The sequence below is a fragment of the Aulonocara stuartgranti genome, assembly GCF_965226115.1.
Source record: "Aulonocara stuartgranti genome assembly, chromosome: 9".
In the NCBI taxonomy this organism is placed as follows: domain Eukaryota; kingdom Metazoa; phylum Chordata; class Actinopteri; order Cichliformes; family Cichlidae; genus Aulonocara; species Aulonocara stuartgranti.
Window position 1 is genome coordinate 3,207,501 of NC_138960.1, and position 20,445 is coordinate 3,227,945.

Below are 20,445 nucleotides of genomic sequence, written 5' to 3' on the forward strand. Positions count from 1 at the left end.
ACTTCACCCAGAGAAATGCTGAAACGCACCAGCTGGCCCTCCGTGTTCCTGACATCAAAGCTGCAGCGTGGCAGCTGAGGGATCAAGAAGAGCAGGTCGGGCCGAGCTCAGGAGGAAAGGACGCACATTCAAAGAAAAGCTTCAACTTCTCAGGTTTGAAAGAACGGGGAGGCCCCACTGTGTAAGGATTATGACGGAGTCCCACACTAAACTGCCGTCTGCATTGTTTGGCTGCACACAGTCACATGGATGATGGATTTCCTCTGCTTCCTGATTCCTAGACAGAGGCTGGAATGACCTTAAAGACAGTATCCTGCTTTAGTCAGATGATCTGACTGTGGAGCACTGATCGGCTTTCCTAAACCCCACTTCTAACCTAATCTAATATTGAGTTTCACGTGACTGCTGGGGGCAGATTTTAAAACAATCGTGATGTCAGCCATGGTGAGGTGAGTGTTTCAGGTGTCAGGATGAAGAGAACGAGGGCAAGGATGACACTCCACAGCCTGAGAAGAACACAGACAAACTCCATCGCAGTAACTAAGAACTTGTTTTTCCTTCCACCCTTCCCTGCCTGCCTCATTATTTCCCTCCTCAGCCCTTCCTTCCTTTATTTCTTCCTTCCTAAGTCTCTCTTTGGGCATTTTTAGTCTTTTTTTAATGAACATCAACCAATCAGATATTAAACAAGAGCAGACCAACACTCACAATCCTACAAGTTTGTATTATTTTAAGATTAAACCCAGACTGATCTTTTTTCCAACCCTGAACCAGTCGGTTTGTTGCTGAAGCCCAGCCAAGCTGTCCTGGCTCCTCAAAGATATATGACTGCAGAGTGAGCATTAAACCTAAAAGTACAAAAACACTAAATGGATTAAAACACACAGATCAAAGATTTACTGGACGTAAGTATAAAAGCCTGGGCTGCAGAGCCAGCACCGACCGAGCCTGGTTTCAGACCTCTACCTTTAGCCACTGAACGCAGCGCTGAACATTTTCGTAGTTATTCTGAGCATGAAAGGGAAACGTTTATGAATGAGTTTCTACTAAACTGCATCCGCAGCATTAAACAGCAACCAGTGCCTGATGCCAGAGTGGAGCAGCCACAGCTCTTTACATGTAGTTTACATCACACCAACCTCGTCAGTAGGTTTGACCTTACAGATGTGTGGCTGTGACAACAGAGCCAACATCGCTTTTGACGAACTAACAAATCTGGGGTCGAGCCAAACCTCATCCAGCTAAAGCATTAAGGTGCAGGTTTCCTGCTCTGTGCAGTGCATGCTTATTTGCACAGGACTGGTATTATTAGAGGAACCTGTGGGTTAGAAAATACGACTCCTGTGAAATGAAAACTCCTACATCTGCATTTCACGACAGGTTTACACCAGCTAAACAAAAGCTACCCTTTATAAATATGGGACAACTGTGGAGTCTGTTGTCTAAGCTAATCCCATGTAAGTGTGCCATGTGTGTAATTTGTAAAGTAAGAGTTGTTTGCACCCTCAGAGACGACGTTACCCTGGTTACCTGACCTTCACTCACTGTTTGATTTAGAGTCTTTAGGTTAGGAAAAAGGAATCTTCTTCATAACAATAAGAGACCTTTTCATTCAAAGTTTCACAACATTTACCTGTCACATATTTTATGCTACTTTACTCTCTGATATGCTCAACAATTCTTTTCATTCTTGGGGGAAAACAGCCAAATGTTTGAAGCTGCGGACACTCGACGTGTGTCAACAAATGCTTTTAGTTTTTTAGATCACCTGTCATTTCAGGGAGTGTCCGTGCATGCTTTGGGCTGATTATTTATTTAAACACATGCAATCCAACAAAAGATAAAAGCAGCATTAGTAATTCCACCCAAGCTTGAGAGATTTAAAACAGGAAATAAACCTCAGCACTGTATGATCATCCTTCACATGCTACAGTAGTGGAAAAGAAGGAGAAGAAACCAATCCAGCGACTGCACATTAACGAGTTTTCACCATACATGAGCCGACCTACGTAACAGAAAGGTCTCAGTGCCAACAAGCTGTAAGAGAATAAGCTTCACTCTGGAAATTTATTATGACAATAAATGCAGCTGGCAGCCTTTATCGATGTGCCAGCGACAGAACCAGTTCAGCCAGACACGCAACGCCCACAAACATGCTCCTCACCAATGATTAGGCCTGTTCGATATAACCATATATATCAGCTGACGATATAAAAACGTCCATCGTTATCTATGATGCCATCGTTTGTTTCGTGGTGTCGTAAAATAAACTGTTTACAGCGATATTTGTTCATGGTTCTGATGGTGACTGTAGTGACTTTATTCATGTCTTAAAGTTAGCAGTTAGACTCTATAACTCCTCAATCACGATGTCATAAGTCACTGGACACTGTGAACATCCACGGTCACCACTTCATGCATAATGGACTTTCCATGACCTTCCAAGCTATAGTTTATGTCTTCCATATTTCCAACTATATCCACAATCACATACTGTGTATGCTACCATTGTATATAGTGTGTTATCTTACTTTTTTTCATTGATTGTACTTAATTGTATTTTTGTATTTCCTTCATATATCTGTACCTGAGCTGAGGTGATGCAAAAATTTCCCCGCTGTGGGATCAATAAAGTCTTATCTTATCTTAAGTTCTCTCTTTCTCTTATATTTAATATAACCACACGGACTAAACCTTTCACAATAAAGCTCAAGATCCTGTTGAGACTTTTCAAAATAAACTGAATCACGTGAAAGATGCAGAGAGTTTACAGATGAGAAGAAAAAAAGAGCCGTCAGGTGCTAAAAAATAAACCTTAGACTCAAACTTTTAAAGAAAATGTCGGCCGTTACAACTTATGTCTAAAAATGTATCGTTTCATCGGTTAAAACACTCGACTGCAGCTACACCACGCGCAGCTGGAAACACTTCACGCAAGTCGAGCTGCCCGAGATTCACAGAATTTACAGAAAATGAGGGCTGCACGATTAATCGTTAGAAAATCGCGATCTCGATTCATACTTATGTGCGATCTCATTTCCAAATGACAACGATTTAAAAAAAAAAAATAAGACGACGATTGTACCGCATTTTGATCCGGGACGTACTCTGCATGAAAACAAGCGCTCACTCTTCCTGCTCGACAAATGACAAGGGCGGAGCCTTATACCACGTGATACAGAAGCTGTGCCGTGTGATGCTAAAATTAGCAGGGAAACAACAACGGAGAGCACGTCAGGGATGACGAGAAAGTGACAGGAGAAAATCCGTCCCGGTCAACCACCCAAACATCAATAACGGGAACCTTATACAGCGCTTCCCTATACCCGTCGACCTCCCGCAGGCACAAAGAAATTACGGAGGCTATCACTTATCACCTGACCAAAGATATGGCTCCATCAACACTGTGCAAAACGAGGGATTTAGGAAAACGATCAACACCCTAGACAAACGCTACACAGTGCCGTCCCGCAACTATTTTTCTACTGTTGCACTACCTGCTCTATACACGCAGCGTCGAGCAACGGTGGAGACCGAATTTCAAGCAGTACAACATTTTGTTGTTTTTATGTTTATTTATTGTTTTTATGTTCAGTCTCAACTGTTACGAAGTTGATGTGCAGTTAATAAGTGCAATAAATATTTATACTGGAAAAGAAAATGGTGAGAGAATCGTGATCTCAATTCTAAGCCAAAAAATCGTGATTCTCATTTTATGCAAAATCGAACAGCCCTACAGAAAATATTACATTTCTGTCATTTATATCGTTGTCAGGACGATAAATGTCTTATATCGGGATATGAGACTTTGGTCATATCGCACAGCCCTACTAATGATGCAGGATTGAAAGTCAGTCTACTCTGATACGCCAACATTCAGTTTTCACAAGGTTACAGAAGCCTTGTGTTGGTGACGAGGTATGTGACCAGGCAAAGCTGAAGTGTGGCAGGTGCCACAGTCGGTGAAGGTAACCACAGCAGTGAGGTCCATAAATATCTGCACAGAGACATTCTGGTACGTTACCACACTGACTTTAAATGAAACAACTCAGATAAAGTCCAGACTTTCAGCTTTAATCTACTAGATGGTCTCTTTTCACTCCCTAAACAAATCTTAGTTGTCACACTGGATTTTGGCACACAACTGCAGTTTTTCTTACAGTGTTTTCAGCCGTGGATCTGCACTGCCTACTTCAGCAGTGGGCTACCATCAAGTCCCATCTCAGAGTTTTTCCAAGAAATTCAAACTGTGCACAGCTTTAAAACTACTGAGTGGTATTTGACTTTGGCAAGAGGCAGCTGGGTATTACAGTGATGGAATTAATTATTTGATCCCCTGCTGAAATAATCAGTTCCTACAGCTGTAATTGTAAGAACTGGACAGCCTCCGATTTTGATGGTAGTTTCATTTTAATGGAGAGACAGAAGCAGAAAATCCAGAGAAACGTGAGACAAAGGTTACAAATCGATTTGCATGCCTTTGAGGAAATAAGTATCTGACCAGAACGTTGGCTTCCACAGACTGTGTGCATGTGTGCGCACAGATCACAAACACTCCGAGTTACAGATCCTGATCTCTACTGGTTATGTTTATCAAGCCGTCCACAGAACCAGGTTTACAACATTAGGAAATTGCTGCAGTACTTAGTGCAAAACATACTGTAAGACAACACTTAAATAAACATAAAAATTAAAAGTGCTAAGCAGACAGATATACGATCAGTGCAAACATGGAGCAGATGCAGAGAACACCGTGCAGGGTCGTGTGTTTGTGGTGCCAACAGTCATACGGTTGTTGTTCACGAGTCCAGAGGGGAAGAAACTGTACGAGAGGTTTTGGTCCCTCTATTCATTCCTTCTATCTCAACCTCTCCACAGTCATGAGCAACACCAAAGAGCTGCCAAAGGACGTCAGAGACAGGATTTTAAACCTGCACAAGGCTGGAATGAGACCATCAGCGTGAAGCTTGATGAGAAGGACGACAACTACTGCTGCGAATATTCACAAATGGTTCAATAATCGGGCCAACAACCGCCAGAAAAATATTTTTTCCCCTGCTGAATTATTTCCCCCAAATGTAAAAGTGGCCAGACAGTGGCAGATGTCCTGTAATAGAATATGAAAAGTTGGGAACTTGTAGAGTTATAAAATAGGAAGAGAAGAAACCAGATGTTCCAGTGGAAACGTGGGCTCTGGCAGACGCTCGGTGCTGCCGTTCTTCTATCAAACAGATGTAGTAAAAGACTTTTGAGGTACTTTCTCTTCTGAACAAGAGTAAAACATAAAAAACTGTTTCAGCGACACAGAGAACAGGAGATGTGCATCGTACCCTAGACAGGAAATGATCAGACACAAACACCCAGTGTTTCAGCCACTCCTGTGAAAGCTGGAGTGGCAGTAGCTCACCAAACAGACTGTTTGATAACCGTCAGGGCTGCGGGTGGACTTACAGCATCAGGACATTGTAGGGATATGACTGGATCAGGTCCATAATCATCCAGGGCCTTAGATCAGTCCCACCTCTTATTTCCCCACCACTCAGTAATCTGGCTGCTACAGGATTGGAGAGTAATCTGGATAGAAGGAGTGATGAAGGGAGGGAGGCTGCTACCGAGGGTCAATCCTCTGCTGTCAGTCCTCTTTATATCAATTTCTGTGATAAATTCACTGCTAAACTGCAGTGCAGGTGGAGGCGCAAGGTTGCATGTAAAGGAGGCAATGCACACGTGCTTGGAACAGCAGAATAAAAGAAGTTACCAAATGACATTCAACACAGAAAACCTGCAGAAACACCTGATGTGACGCAGCATGCAGAATCCAAGCCCACAATCTACTCATATAGATGCTCAATACTAGAAGGTGTTTGGTAAAGATGCAACCTGATAAATACTCAAATACATCACTCTGGTAAATATATATATATAATTAACTTGTAATAAAAACTTCACTAAGTTTACAAGATGTAACCGACTGATTGACAGCATTAGCGCCGCAGGCTAAACGTGGAAGGTTTCCAGCATCACTAAGTTTCGCTGACTGACTGGCCAGCTCACACGAGGCTGCACTGAGCGGCTCATCATCGTTTTGAAGCTCACACATCAGAACCCGTTCAATAAAACTTTCCAGACATAGTTTTAGTTTTCTCTGCAGACAATGACGCAAAGAGGACGCATGTGGGCAATAACGGAAAGCCCGGTTGTTCTTGATTACATCACTACTAGGCTGTTCCTGTGCTGTGTCACATATAGTGATGATGCAATCCTGTTGCCCAAAGAACGACTAGCTTGACGACAGAATGAAGCTGTTAGGAAAACTGAGCAAGCTCCACCCACTAATTAAGATGGACAGATGTGGGTTCAAGCTGGAAAGTGATTGGTGCATTAGGGATGAAGCTAAATTCATTTTTTTGCTTTTAATTGCAATTTGGCATCTCTCCTCAAACCTGGTTGGAACGCTCCGAGACAGCCGAGGTTTGACATACGGACGATGTGCTACTGCGTTAAGAATCCTCTACAGGTACGACAGTTACAGCTTTATTCTTGGCTAACGAGGCGATGCTATTCAGCAACTATCAGCGGGACGATAACTATGACTCGGCATGATGGTGCAGTCCCCACCCAGTCTGCTCCAAGGAAACAAACCTTCACTGTGACATATGACAGAATTCACCACACTATCCTTGAACATTTGGCCAGAGCAAAAACAGTGTGACACAGCAGATAAATGTGGGACAGTGACATCAGCAAATCCATCTTGTTTGCAGATATGCTGACATCAGTCAACACGGTTCTCACACTGATATCCAACCTATACTGTGTTGCTACCCAATTTCTGCCATAATAGGGAAAGCCTGGGGTTTATTCTTTAAATATTAAACAGCCATTAGCAACATTAAGAGCAGTGTAACAGTGTAACAAGCTGTGATAAGAGTTAAAACAACAGTGCCAGCAGATACAGCATCCCTCTGAAAATTGGATGTGTCATGCATGAGTGCGTGGCAGGCAGAGGGGTCTCACAGAGACTACAACACGTGCAGCTGCAGACCAAAACATTACTCAGTGAATATTCCTCTGAAAGGGTTCGATAACAAATAGTTCAATGCTCAGTCCATACAACTCCTGAAGCTTTTGTGCTACCTATAACTATCCTTTCCACACACACACACACACACACACACACACACCTACTACAGAGGAGCCAGCATAAAGAAGGTTTCTCCAATAAGTCTGAAAACCAGTGTGGGCCACTGTTCCTCAAGTAAAGCTGAGCATGTTCAACGGTCTGCTTGCTACACATTGCTTTCCTCACACACTGTACATAAAAGACGGACGTTGCAACCATGACATCTGCTAACGGTTGAACTCTGCATTATAAAACACAAACACGAGTTTTAGTCCTTCACCACACTGGTTTTTGGACCAAGATGTGACCGTATCTGGGCATGAGGGTGGGGTGCCAAGTTTTCAGCTAAAGCTATGAGGAAAATCCCACACACCATACAGTTTTTATCCACAGAGAGTGAAAGAGAGTGCTTTTTAAAAATATTGGTATGTTGAGCATTTTAATGTTAGACTCCCTTTGGGAGCCAGCTTCAAAAGTGGCTACTAGAAAAACTGCACTTTGGCACTTGCTGCGTTAGTTTCACTTTTGTTTTTTTAGCTGTGGGAAAAACATATTTTTTACCATGACTGGCCATGCCATACCATGACAAAAAAAAGCTGCAATCTGTGCATGAAATGAAGTGCTGGCTGCTCAAAATGTCTTGACAGGACAGCTCGCGTAGTCTGTCCTCCTCGAAGCTCGGAGGAACCCACTCCCATATGCTATGCACTGTAACAGCACAGTGTAAGGAGGATTGTTTTTATTCACGGGGTCGTTCTTGCAGAGTGCCAATGAATGGGCAGATGCGACAGAAACATATAAAGGGGAAACTTGCGTAACAGTGTGGGAGTCTGCTGTGACAGTGCAACTTCACCATGCTGTCTCTATAGCGGTCGGGAACAGTGGCACGGATGCACGCGATCTACTCACTACTGTGATAATACGAAGGCAAAGCGGACATTCAGAGGGAGAAACAAAACCTAAAAAACTAACGACAACAATACCACCATGGTGCTAACTAGCCTAAAGCATAAGCGTGCTAATTCTGCAGACTTCTTCTCAGAAAGTAAAAGTGTCCGAGGCGCACCTGAAGGCAGCATTAACCTACACCCGTACTCAGTCCCTGCTGCGATGCGCCCTGTGAGCTCACTCATCCAAAATCACCGTCAGTTCACTGCAACAAAGACTGCGGCTTTCCGCCCACCGACCCCGCGCTCAGTGCACACACCGGGCGTTACCACACAAAACGGGACGTTCATTTTTCAGCGTCACTCACCGTTAGTTGTCTCCTTTTTGACAGTTTGTCTAGAGTCTCCGAGCGTCGCTGTCACCGCTACGATCCGCCCACCCAAGAGTGTACGCTGCATAAATATGCCCCGCCCCCAGCACTGCCTCTACTCCAATCGCAAAACGATACCGCGAACTGGCTCTCATTTTAACCAATCGCACGAAGACTAAAAGTCTGCTTGACGGCCTTACTGTCCAATCAAAACGTCTGAATCCCGGGAAGATCCCTTTCTCACCGTGTTGGCTTTTGACAGACACCGTGTGCATTCAATAGAAAAGTTTGACTCCTTTTACGGGACGGTGCCGGTCCAATCGCCTCGGGGAACGAACTCTGGATACGACCGCGGCCCAGGAAGACGCCCTACACCGCCCCGATCAGAGGAATGTTACCAAGCGGCTAAACAGGAACTACAGAAATTACAGAGACCCAAGGGGAAGTGTAACCCACACGCGTCCACTAATGTTGATGGTATAAATACAAGTAGTTGACTTTGACTGTGTTGCTTTTGGGGGTAGTGGGGACAGAAGTGACAGCCGATTTAATTTACTACAACTCGCCACCTAATCTGCTGGATCTGATTCACAAACTGGAGCAAGGAAGCGTGTCTTCTCTGGGGGTGAGATTGCAAAAAGCCACAGAAAAATCAAAAGCGGGAAAAATGCTCCACTTGACATAGTGCAGGTCTATAGTGACGCCTTGTGGTGGAAAGCTTACCTTACCGCCACCTGCTTGGCCGTAGAGTGGTTACAGTACTCCAGACCTGCTCGTGCATATACACACATGCAACTATATAAATTCATCTCTTGTCAAACTTGTGCTGTTTACAAAATACACCCAAAGTTTCAGGAGCTTATAGAACTACCTTTAGCAGTCATAACTTGTATCAGTCTCACATGGCACTGTGGACGGATTTTAATCCACTCTGCTTTACAGTGTTGCTTCAGTTCATTGAAGTTCGTGGACATTCATTTTTACGCAGCACTCTTAAGGTCCTGCCACAGCATGTAAGTCAGGTTGAGGTCTAAACTTTGGGTCATTGCAACACCTCGATTTTGTTCTTTTTCAGCCATTCTGATGTAGATGTGGTGCTGTGGTTGGGATCATTGCTCTCTTGCATCACCAAGCTCTGGCCAAGCTTTAGCTCAATCATCATATTTGATCCTAGAAGACTTTAGTACACAGAGGTCTCCATAGTTGACTCAGTGACTGCGAGCTGCCCAGTCCTGCCTCTGTGAAGCATCGTCCCTCCATCACTTTACTCAACTCCTTGTATGAAGAGTGATACCACAGCACTGATAGTGGTTTTACCACATGTGATGCTGTGCATTATGGCCAAACAGCTCCACACTGGTCTCATCTGTCCTAAGGTCATTGTTCCAGAGGTCTTGTGATTTGTTCAGATGAAGCTTTGTAAATGTATATTTTTTAAGAGGTGTTTCTCCCTTCCAAAAAAAGCCATATTTGCTTTATGTCTTTGTAGTTGTACTATTATAAACATTGACATTTCACACATTAACTGAGACCTGTAGTCTGAGATGTAGCTCTTGGGTTTTATGCATTTTTTCTGATAACGTTTGTCCTTTGCTGAAGTCCGTCTATCTTGAATGTTTCCCACGTGTGAATATTTTTTCTTGCTGTAGAATAATGGACTTGAAATTGTATATTTGTATATTGTAATTATAACTCTTCCCAGATTGCTAAGAACCAACAATTGCTCTTAGGCAGATCATTGCTGATGCCTTTCCTGCTTGGTATTGCATTGACACACACCTGAATGCCCCGACCTGCTGAAACATCTGTCTTTGTAAAGGTGCTCACACTTGAGTCAAGTGCATTTGATTATCAGCACCTGGCTGCTGTTTAGCCTTGTAATTCCTCTGGGAGCAATAATCGTGTACATAGTTTTACACAACTGCGTAGAATCCTGTGAAAACGTGCTTTTTAAAGCAACCTCACACAAAAGTAACCGGTCCGATTTAAAGGTGTTTTTCTGTGCTAAAATGTTCGAGAAGTGTCAAAGCAAATGTCACAGAAATCAGTGCAGTCACAATGAATCTGCTTTCAAAGAGGTTTATTGAAAGAAATAATTTTCAAATTTTATAAAGATCAACCATTTGCTTATGCTATCACACAATCAGAACCTGGAGCATCACCGTTTCCCCTCCAACCTTTTGCAGTCTTTGATATGAATCATTAGTGCTTTGGACAACCCAGATTTTCCTAAAAAAGTTGGGTTTATGTGTAACATGTAGATTTGCTGCAGTTCAGCACCTGGACTCTTACTGAAGAGCTGTGCTGTTGGAACACTTGCAGAATGTTTGTCATTGTCCTAATGAATGTGGACAATGACAAAGGCCTTCATTGAAATAGATATCATCAGGATGGCAGCAGGCCCTCTGGAAACATTGTAACCATGCTTTCTTTTTAAACCCAATCGTGTGACTGGTTGCCTGACATATGTAGGAGCGAGACAGGTTAAAAAACTGTTCAGTATTTGATGTTTCAATTCTGTTTTTGTTTTTTACATGTTACACATTTTCCCAATTTTGTAGAAACGGGTTTTCAGAACTGCTTCACTGGCGAGCTTAGCGTTACTGTTTTATGGCTAAGCAGTATTCCATAGACTGCCAGAGTACACAAGATTAAAAAGTACTGGTTTTGATGGGACATGTCATGACTTCTAAGCAAGATGCGTTAAAGATATGCTATTGCTAAGAGGTTTCACCACGTCACACTTAAACAGCAAGATGTGGTCCAAAAATGCATTTCATGTAGGTGTACTTTATTTACCTCCCCAGGCGAGACAGCCCGGAGACCAGATTTGGGGAATCAAGTGCTTCAGGATATTTTGGAAACGGTCAACAGTTCTGCCCAGGACTGCCACACATGCATCACTCTGTTACAGTGGTTTGCAACCAAAGATACAAGTATACAATATAATATTGTATCATCTAAGATCACTATGTTTGCAGCTATTCAGTACCCCGCTCTTCCATGACCTGGAAGTAGTATGTATATATGTATTATATAAATAACAACTCTCCCGTTACCTGGAAGAATTCAGTGTTTCACTCTACACACAGTCTGCAAGCATACAGCAAAAACCAGCTGCTTTGCACATCAAACCTTCTCTTTGCCGGATGATTTTTCAGTGCAGCATGCAAGTAAAAATGTGTACAATATTAAAAGTCTTTAGCTTCATCACCCTCATCACCGTCATCGTCGTCACATCCATTTTTACCATGGACAGCTCCTTGTTTTTTTAAAATAAGAAATCAGAGCAGTCTTTATTTATTTTGTATATTTTCCTCTATAGTATTCTGCATTTCAAAGCATGCCAAAGAAAGTTCGGTTTCTGCATAGTGCTGGCTATACAAGTGCCAAAGAGTTTGATTCCTGTACAAGTAATAGAAGGTGGTATTTACAGGCAGAATAGATCCAGTGTTGTGTAAACGGTACCAAACCCCCCCTCCCTCCTTCAAGTGCGCAAAATATCTACAAATAGCAAGTCTGTGAGAACTCATAGAAAGTAGAAGAGAGCTGAAAAAAGCTCAGCAGTATGGAAGAGCTGTTAAGGGGAGGCATGTGTATTAAGTGCGCAGGCAGTTCTTATCTTTGTGTGTGTGTGTGTGTGTGTGTGTGTGTGTGTGTGTGTGTGTGTGTGTGTGTGTGTCTAAATGCAAAGGGGAAGAAGCACTTGCCCCCACAAGTCAAAAACTGCCCACAAACCAAAACATCCCCCCGCCCCCTCCCTTGGTGTCTTTTTTCTTGGAAAGTGCACCCTCTATTGTTATAATATGCAGTATGCATACATAAATGTGTCCTCTAGCACTAAGGTCTACCGTCACATACAAGGTCAGGGAGGAAGAGTCGACAACAACCACATTCTAGTTTTGAGGTCATAGTTCTGAATGTAAAGATACAGTTCAGGCCACTAGGTGACTGTCATTGAACACTAACAGAAGACTCACTACAGTATGAGATGGCAATGGGAGCCCACTGCTGAAAGACACCACTGACTGCACTGTCAAAAAAAGAAAGAAAGAAAGTGTTGTAAAGCAGCCAGGTCCACTGGGTCGAGGATAGTTCTTTGTTTCCTGGAGAGCACAGGCAGGGACTGCTGGTAGGAACAAACCAAACAAAACTGGTGATGGCAGTGAAACCAGGTACGGTGCAGTAGTAAGGAGAGCTCAGCAGATTTGGTCAGTGTCACCTTAACAGCTTTAAACACCCGCGATGCTTTCACTCACGCTTCGACTATAGAATACTGAAAAGAAGGAAAAAGCTGCAGTCCATCTGAAAGAAGCTGGAATCCCTGTTTCCAGAGTGCCGTCACTAAACAGCATCAATCGTCCTAACAAACCCATCACGCCCTCGCCAATCAAGTCACTTTAAAAAGATCTTTGTTTACAGTTACGCTCAATCCAGCTGCATTTCTGCACTTAACTCAAATGACGACAATCTTTTGGGAGTGAAAGGGCTGGATTAGAGTTTACAATGTCACCAGCAGTGGTTTGTTCACAGCACGGGCTTGCTTTGGTTCAAACTTAAAGTGCACCTTTACGAAGCGGCTGCACACGCACGGCCCAATCACCGCACAGACACCGGCAATTTCCACTAACGGGTGAGAGATACCGAATGTGGCCTCGACTGCAGGCAGGAGTTGATTGAGAATTTTTTAGTGTACAATAATGTTAATTAAATATGGATAAATACTGAATAAATATCGACACAGAGTGAACAAAAGAATGACAGAGCACAGAGAGCCGTTACATGCTGAAACAGTGAAAAACCCACAGACACATAATCCTACGACAATAAATAAACACCGTAGACCCACAGTGAAATACAATCCTCACACTTCTGCATTAAAGGGGAACTCTGCTGAAATGTGACCGCGCATCCAATTTGTTTCTTTCTGATTGGTTGGTTTTGAGTTCTTTGAGACAAAGGAAAATCAGACCTGTGACATCGGCGACACATTCCTGAGTCTTTATTAAACATCTGCGCTGTTTAAAAATAATAATGATAATAAAGTGCTTTAAATTCAAATGGACGTGGTTAAGCTGCTACAAGTCTCAACTCTTTAAAGGACTATTGCACTTCAACAACAAGCTTGCCCTCTTCCTCCATTACAACTTTTGATTTTGTAGTACAGGAAAGGGTCTTTCCATGTAACTGCGTATAAGGGAAGACACATTTTGAAGACGTTATGGGTGTTTGTTTTCCTTCATCTTGAGAACTTAAAAAGACTGTGCAAAAGTGACCATTAATGCAGAAAAACAGCCTGGTTTTTTCCCCGAATATACAGGAGTATCCATCACCTTTTATGATTTTAAACACCTGTCTGCCCAGAGCTATCTGGGTGTGCTCCAGGGTGTATCTCATATCCCTGGACTGGTGTTGTTCCTGTGTCATCACTGTAATGTTAGTCCAGGTTTGTTGGTTTGTTAGTGACAGTTTTTAAAATCATTAGCTAACTTCGTGGGGTAATGCTAGCTGAATACTCAGACGATGTCATTGGTCAGATGCAATGTTGATGGGACCAACATCATTGCCCCTCCCTGAGCCTGGTTCTGCTGGAGGTTTCTTCCTGTTAAAAGGGAGTTTTTCCTTCCCACTGTCGCCAAAGTGCTGCTCATAGGGGGTCATATGATTGTTGGGTTTTTCTCTGTATGTATTATTGTAGGGTCGACCTCACAATATAAGCGCCTTGAGGCGACTGTTGTTGCGATTTGGTGCTGTATGAATCAAATTGAATGATAATGCAGGATGAACACCAACAGGGATATCAGATTGAACAAGATCCAGACTCCACCTTTACTCCATATGACCAGTAATATCTTTTAGAGTGTATGCGTCATCTTCTATATCACGTTAGGAAAAGTGTTGCTGTTTATTCCTTCATAGATGTTCTCTTTTTGACACACAGTTTGTAAGCTCAGTGCACGCCATTCTCCTTAGGCCATTTACAGTAATTAACGGTGAATCCCAGACTCATCCTCGTGACCCTTACAGTTCTAGTTATACGTGCTTCTGGACATCTGGATATGAATGATTTGGCAGTATCGGGCTTTCAGTCATTTCTGTGACGTGTTCTTTTTCTGGGATGCAATGACTGCACAACAAACATTGTGAAGAGTAGGAAATTTACCTTTTGTAGACATTCCTTTGAGCCATAAATGCAACAGACTGACTAACACAGTACAATGAGAGATTTCAAGAAGCTCGGCGTACATCTGAGGAAGAGTCAGAGAATCTCTTGGGGTCACTTCTAAAGAACTGCGCTCTGCTTGAGGTCGGACTCAAACTTCTACGCTCAGCTAAGAGGAAACTGTAACGTGCTCGAACATCACTGTCACTGTCTGTAACTAAGCCAGTTTGCAAGCAGAATGACAAATTGTTGTCCAAGAAGGAAGCCCTTCACCATTAAACTTGGCGAAATTTACCCGAGGCTTGCTTGGAGAAACACCAAGAACACCACCAACTGTTGAGCATGGTGGTAACATCAGTTGAACATTGAACAGCGTGAATATTACAATGAAGGAAACAGACCGTGTCACATTTTTTCCACAACACCTCAAACCATCAGTTGAAAATTGAATGTGACCAGGTGTTTCAACAGGGTAGTAACCTAAACATAAACTAAAGCAAGTGAGATAAACTTTTCCAAAGTCCTGCCCACAAACCAGTGGAAACCGGACCATGCTTAAGAATGCAACCATTTTAGCTGGACTCTACTAATTCTTCATAGAAAAGTTGTCAAATATCCAACCAGATTTATTTTGTGGTTCTACGTCCCAGCTGACCTCGGGACTGGAAATGCCACGATCCTCGATGACATTCACATCACTGTTGTGTGCGTCACCTGATGCGTTAGGTTACAGCACGGGGTTAGGGTTAATCAAAACTGCTTTAGAGTCCACACGCAGCGCTGCAGCTCTGTAGCTCTATTCCTATGCCAGGGAAAGAGTAGCCCAAAGAAACCTTTGAAAGCCCAGTATTGCCTTTACATTCACGTCCATGATGAGCGTCGGTAAACTTTAAAACCACATCTGTACGTGTCTGTCTACAGTATGGCTCATGCGAAAGAAGCACTTATAAACAGAAGGAAATGGCATTATTCATTCAACTGGTTACTGATAACATGTTTACTGTTGCTTTGAACTGATGAAGTGCAGCCTGAAGTGCTGTGGATGGATATTTAAGATGGGCGGCAGCGCCAACAGTTTGAAGCTACGCGTCTTCTTCCCTTGGTCGATAACTGCACTGCATGTAAGGTTAAATGGAACCAGACACATCTCCTGATGTACCTGAACAGAGTCAATCCTGAATCAAAGGACTGTCAAAGAGTACATTTCTAATGAGCTAGAACAAAACTGGTTTGTTTCTAAACGTAATGCATGCTGTGTTTCTAAACTTATCACATGGATAAAGCAGTTGTGTGATGAAGTAATTACAGCCTTTTCATACCTCTGCAAGAATCTGCATTAAAAGTTTGTGACAAGGATGAGATGTTGGGACTCCAAAGTAGGAGGTAATTGAAATAATGCTGTAAAATAACTGTCAGGTGCAGTTTCTCCTTCCTGTGTTCTCTGCAGCTGTAGATGTCAACATTGTAAAGGGTTTGTGCTATCAATTCAAACACTAAACTGTCATTTGCCTGTTTAATGGAGGTGTTCACATCTTCTTTTTTTCTTTCTAGAAAAAAACTTGTCTTGGAAATTAAAAACCAACGACCCTTGACAGTGCATGGATGCAAACGTGCTAATCACCAGGCTCTGCAGACAGAAAGACAAAAACAAGGACGAACGCACACATAAAAAGCTTTGGACCTGAACTTATCACACACGTAGTAAGATTAAATCACACTCGCTCCTGTCGTCTTGCCAGTGTTTGCATATTATACTGTACATAGAATAATGGCGCATTCGGCTGGTCGTTGTAAACTGGCAAACTTGTGTAATTACGGCTCACATAACAAACGCTTATGTACATAGTAGAAGCTTTCTGGGTGCATGCTTAGGAGAAAAAGGAACCAATGAAATCTGAGGTAGCAAATTCAACCTACGATAAACTAGAATCACTCGACATGTTTTCCCTTTATGCATGAGCTTTGATGTGACGTTACACATCCAAGTATCCAGTCACTGCTGACTTCATTGTGTCAAAAATAATCCAACACAACTTTGCTGTAAGGTCACAACTCGTAGCTCGTGAAATTAGTAAGCTGTTTTTTGTGTGTTTTTTATTTTTTGGTGCACTGTTCTTGTGGAAAACTTGTAAGTTTGCCAGTTTACCTGTTTGTGACGCTGCCTAAGCGTGCCAAATGTTCTTCACTCCCTAGCAAATCTGTACAATGTTTATGACAGGGCAGCTGATATGTTCATCAAGAAAATTCATGGCTTTTTACCCTCCAGTTCCCACCCCTGAGGTGCAAACCAGCCAATCCAGTGTGCTCTTGGGAAGCGTGGAACATCAGCTCCACCTCTTGGGTGTAGGACTTCAGGGGGAAGGAACCAATGACAGGACGAGACAGCAGGACTCCTGTTAGGCCAGCTAACACTACAATTTACCAGTTTGAGAGTTTATCGGAAGCGCCATGGACATATAGAATAGAATAATCATCGTATCAATAGGATTTTCAGTGCAAGACGTAAATGGCTACTTGTTTCGTCATTCTGTTCAATGTTGTCTTCGATGGTACTTGTCAGTCATCCAACACTGGATACAGCAGTAAAGGGATTCTTCTACAAGTCAGCAGTCGTTTATATGTAAGTCTGAAAAAAGCGACATCCTAAGAAGGACGACTGAGAGGTCCAGACCAGACTATTTTCACTCAGTGTGTGGTTTTGGTTAAAGGTCGTACCATTGTGGGGCTCAGAAAGCTCCAAATGTTTCCCGAGGAGAGGGGAAACATTTGGAGATAATGAAAGGCCTCAACCCCCTGCCTGGCTTCACGTTCTCTGGGCAGTGAGTCCTTATTGAGAGGTTGACAGTGAAGATACAGTAGCTGGGGGCCCTAAAAGGCTAAGTGGCAGGTACAGTAGGTGTCTCCTGAAATCCAAAGTGCCACGTGGAGCGGTGGAACCAGAAGGAACTTAAAGAGTTGCTGAATGCAGCAGTCTCATTTTCTCCGTGTCCCTGCCTTGAGCCCACTCGCCTTCCCCTCATCCCCGTGTCTTCTTTAGCTCCCCCCTGGGTCGGAGCTGTGTCTCTGTGGTGTCCGTGAGTCCAGGGGTGTCTGTGGTTCTTGGAGCGATAGCCTCCGTGGGGTTTCAGGATCCAGTGGTGAGACTCCTGTTGCAGCAGCTGTCCCAGCACCCATGCATACCCCTGAACCAAAATCTAACCCTGCTCCTAAGCTAGAAACTGCACCCTCCCCACTCCCTAACTCTAAACCTAGACCTGATCCTGAACCTGCCACTGAAACGACTCCAGCTCCACCGCCTAGTCCGAGATGCTGGCCTAGTCCGTCCAGTCCAGAAGGGGCGAGCTGGCTCTGGCTTGTGTTGATCAGAGACGTGTCCTGGGGCTGCAGAGAGTCAAGAGCTTTAGCTGGGAACTCCTCAAAGTCCTGGGAATGCAGGATCTGTAGGGAAAGAAGAGAGAGGTCAGTGGGATTGCAATTTGTTCTGTGCTTTTCAAGAACAGAAGAAATTAGTCATGCAAGACTTCATACCTGTGCATGTTGCAAAAAGCCCAAACGTGTGCTTTTGGCTGTGTTGATATGTTAATATGTATGTAAAATGTTTCATGATTGACACGACTGTGTTCAGATCTGCGGAGACAGGCTTGGGTTTGCTGAGTGGGATTACAAAACGTTACAAAACTATGACATCACAACAATGTGATTGGTCTCTTGCAGTGTTGAACCTGGACCACCATTAATTATGATGATCCAGGCACCATATCAACACGGGGGTATCAGATCGTTTGGCTAAAGAGGCCGTCTGCTCTGTGATCACGCCCCTGATGCTGCACTCCAGGATCGTGTCGTCATATCGAAGTTTACATTCTGGACAGACTGTATTTTGGAAACATCATCACATCACTGTTGAATCTGGAGCTTCAACATTTTTATGGGAAAGCTAGATTTCACAGAATATATTATATATGGAGGAGGGAGGTCTGTCTGCAATTAGAATGATGTAAATGCCTTGAACCTTCAACTGTTTCTTGTAAACACTCCTGCAGACAGCAGGAAGAAATGAAGAATGATTCCCACTCACTTGGACACATTGGGGTGTGTCACCGATGAGGTACCTGATTCAACTCCAAATATACAACATGTGCAAGATGCTAAATAAATCAATTAAGCATTTATTTAGTGTTTGTGGGATTTAATGTAACATGTTACTGACAGATCAGCAGGGTAAGATTTGCCAGCACGTTTTTCACCTGTGACAGAGAGGCCAGTGTTTCTGTCTCAAGAGGTGTACCAGGAGAAACCACTCCATCTCCCGGACCGGGTCCTGGACCGGGACCTGGGTAGGGTGAGGCCTGAAAAGAAAACATCATCTTGTTAGCGAGCGTGAAGTGTAACCCACCACGACGGTGAGGTTCATTCTTTGACACAAGTCCCATACGCTGTGTGCGTTATTACCTGAGGTGGTGATGAAACAGCGCTGTAGGCTGGAGGTACCAGCGCCATCTGCCTCTGCAGCAGCTGCATGATCACGCCGATGTCCGTTGACATGCGACTCTCTAACCTTCACAGTGTATAAGAGATGATCTATAATTAATGTCAATTTCAAAAAGAAAGGAAGCTAGCAGTAAAAATAAATGGACCAGACTGCTGATTCGAGTCGTATCGAATGCACTTTTTGAAACTTTGTTTTGCTAACGGTGCGTTTCTCTTAACATCCTGCTGTTAGTCTGTTAAAAGTAAAGCAATTCTTTTTCCCCACAGGAGTTTTCTTTTGTCTTTTCAGCAAAAAAGTGCCTTGGCGCATAGTCACACTGCAGATGTAGATAAATGTGTGCGGGACGCGTGCAGAAGTTTGCATCTCATCCTCTTTCTCCTATCTCAGGCTAATTAGGAGCCAGTCTGCTGCTATTTTAAACTCGGCAACACTTTCACGTATGAGCAGAGTCCCCCCCACATGCACACCTTTATCAGCAGAGGCTAACGTGGAGATATAGTCTTTCTCAGCAGCTACAGCTCAGCACAGAGGAGTACAAACGTTTGATCTCAACTGGACCTGAGAAAGAGCCTCGTTGAGCCAAAGGCTACAGGGCTGCTGCAGCAGCGAGAGGAGAAGCTCTCTGTAGAGGCATTAAAAAAGAAAAAAACAACCCTGCTAGTTGTACCTGTTGAGCTGTTTCTGCAGCAGGTCCAGGCGTGTGTCCAGCTGGTTGCGTTGCTGGCGGCTCAAGCTGTGCAGTGGTGTGTTGAGGGGTGGAGGGGAGGCAAGGCTGCAGCTGGGAACCTCCTGGTACTGACCACTCCCCCGGCTCTCTCCCCAGAAACTAAAGATGTTGGACACACCTGAGAATGCCCCTATATGAAGGTGGAGAGGGGAGGAGTGGGTGCGTATGTGAGTGTGCAAAGCAGTGGGAAAGGATGAGTGTGTCTTCTGTCGTACCATACCTGACAGGGCATTGCAGGTGTTCCCAGGCTTGGGGTCTCCATCACCCTCGGTGTTCTCGGTAAAGGGCGGGACTTGCTTGTGTGGATTCTCTTGCATTGCAGACGGAGGGGCGAGACCAGTCACTACTGACTCCTCCCCCTATAAGAGGAGCAGGACCAAAACATCCACATCAGTTTTTACAGTGCTGTCCTGTATAACAGTCACAGTGGCAGTGTGGAGTCGTACCTCATCACCACTGGAATGTGAGGACACTGAGCTTCGATGTGCCCCCCATGGCCTCTTAGACGCCTCCTCTTGTTTTTGATTGTGGGCCGTCTCACGCTGTCTTCGTCTCACAGACTTATGGGACTTTTTTATTTCTCCAGCATCTGCATCATCTGGACAGATGCACAGATGGATAAAAAGGAGAAGATGGTCAGTCTAGCTGGATTAGAAGTAAGAAGATTAATATAGTATTTCTT

General features: G+C 43.7%; 2 protein-coding genes across 11 annotated transcripts in view; both read right to left on the reverse strand.

Moving 5' to 3' along the window:
* The window catches only part of LOC309714877 (uncharacterized protein), a 114,684-nt gene extending 106,207 nt beyond the window's left edge, over nucleotides 1-8,477 (reverse strand). For all 9 annotated transcript variants that reach the window (XM_082547596.1, XM_082547601.1, XM_082547597.1 and 6 more), the window contains exon 1: nucleotides 8,379-8,477. In XM_082547596.1, coding sequence (XP_082403722.1) covers nucleotides 8,379-8,469 — 91 coding nt within the window. In that variant the 5' untranslated portion in view covers nucleotides 8,470-8,477. The remainder of the gene's footprint in view (nucleotides 1-8,378) is intronic.
* A 1,967-nt stretch (nucleotides 8,478-10,444) lies between these two features.
* Nucleotides 10,445-20,445, reverse strand: part of kcnh2b (potassium voltage-gated channel, subfamily H (eag-related), member 2b) — a 250,785-nt gene continuing 240,784 nt past the window's right edge. For both annotated transcript variants that reach the window (XM_082547606.1, XM_082547607.1), the window contains 6 exons: nucleotides 20,210-20,361; nucleotides 19,984-20,122; nucleotides 19,704-19,893; nucleotides 18,997-19,102; nucleotides 18,792-18,893; nucleotides 10,445-17,982 (listed from right to left, as the gene is read on the reverse strand). In XM_082547606.1, the coding sequence (XP_082403732.1) occupies nucleotides 17,578-17,982; nucleotides 18,792-18,893; nucleotides 18,997-19,102; nucleotides 19,704-19,893; nucleotides 19,984-20,122; nucleotides 20,210-20,361 (1,094 nt within the window). In that variant the 3' untranslated portion in view covers nucleotides 10,445-17,577. The remainder of the gene's footprint in view (nucleotides 17,983-18,791; nucleotides 18,894-18,996; nucleotides 19,103-19,703; nucleotides 19,894-19,983; nucleotides 20,123-20,209; nucleotides 20,362-20,445) is intronic.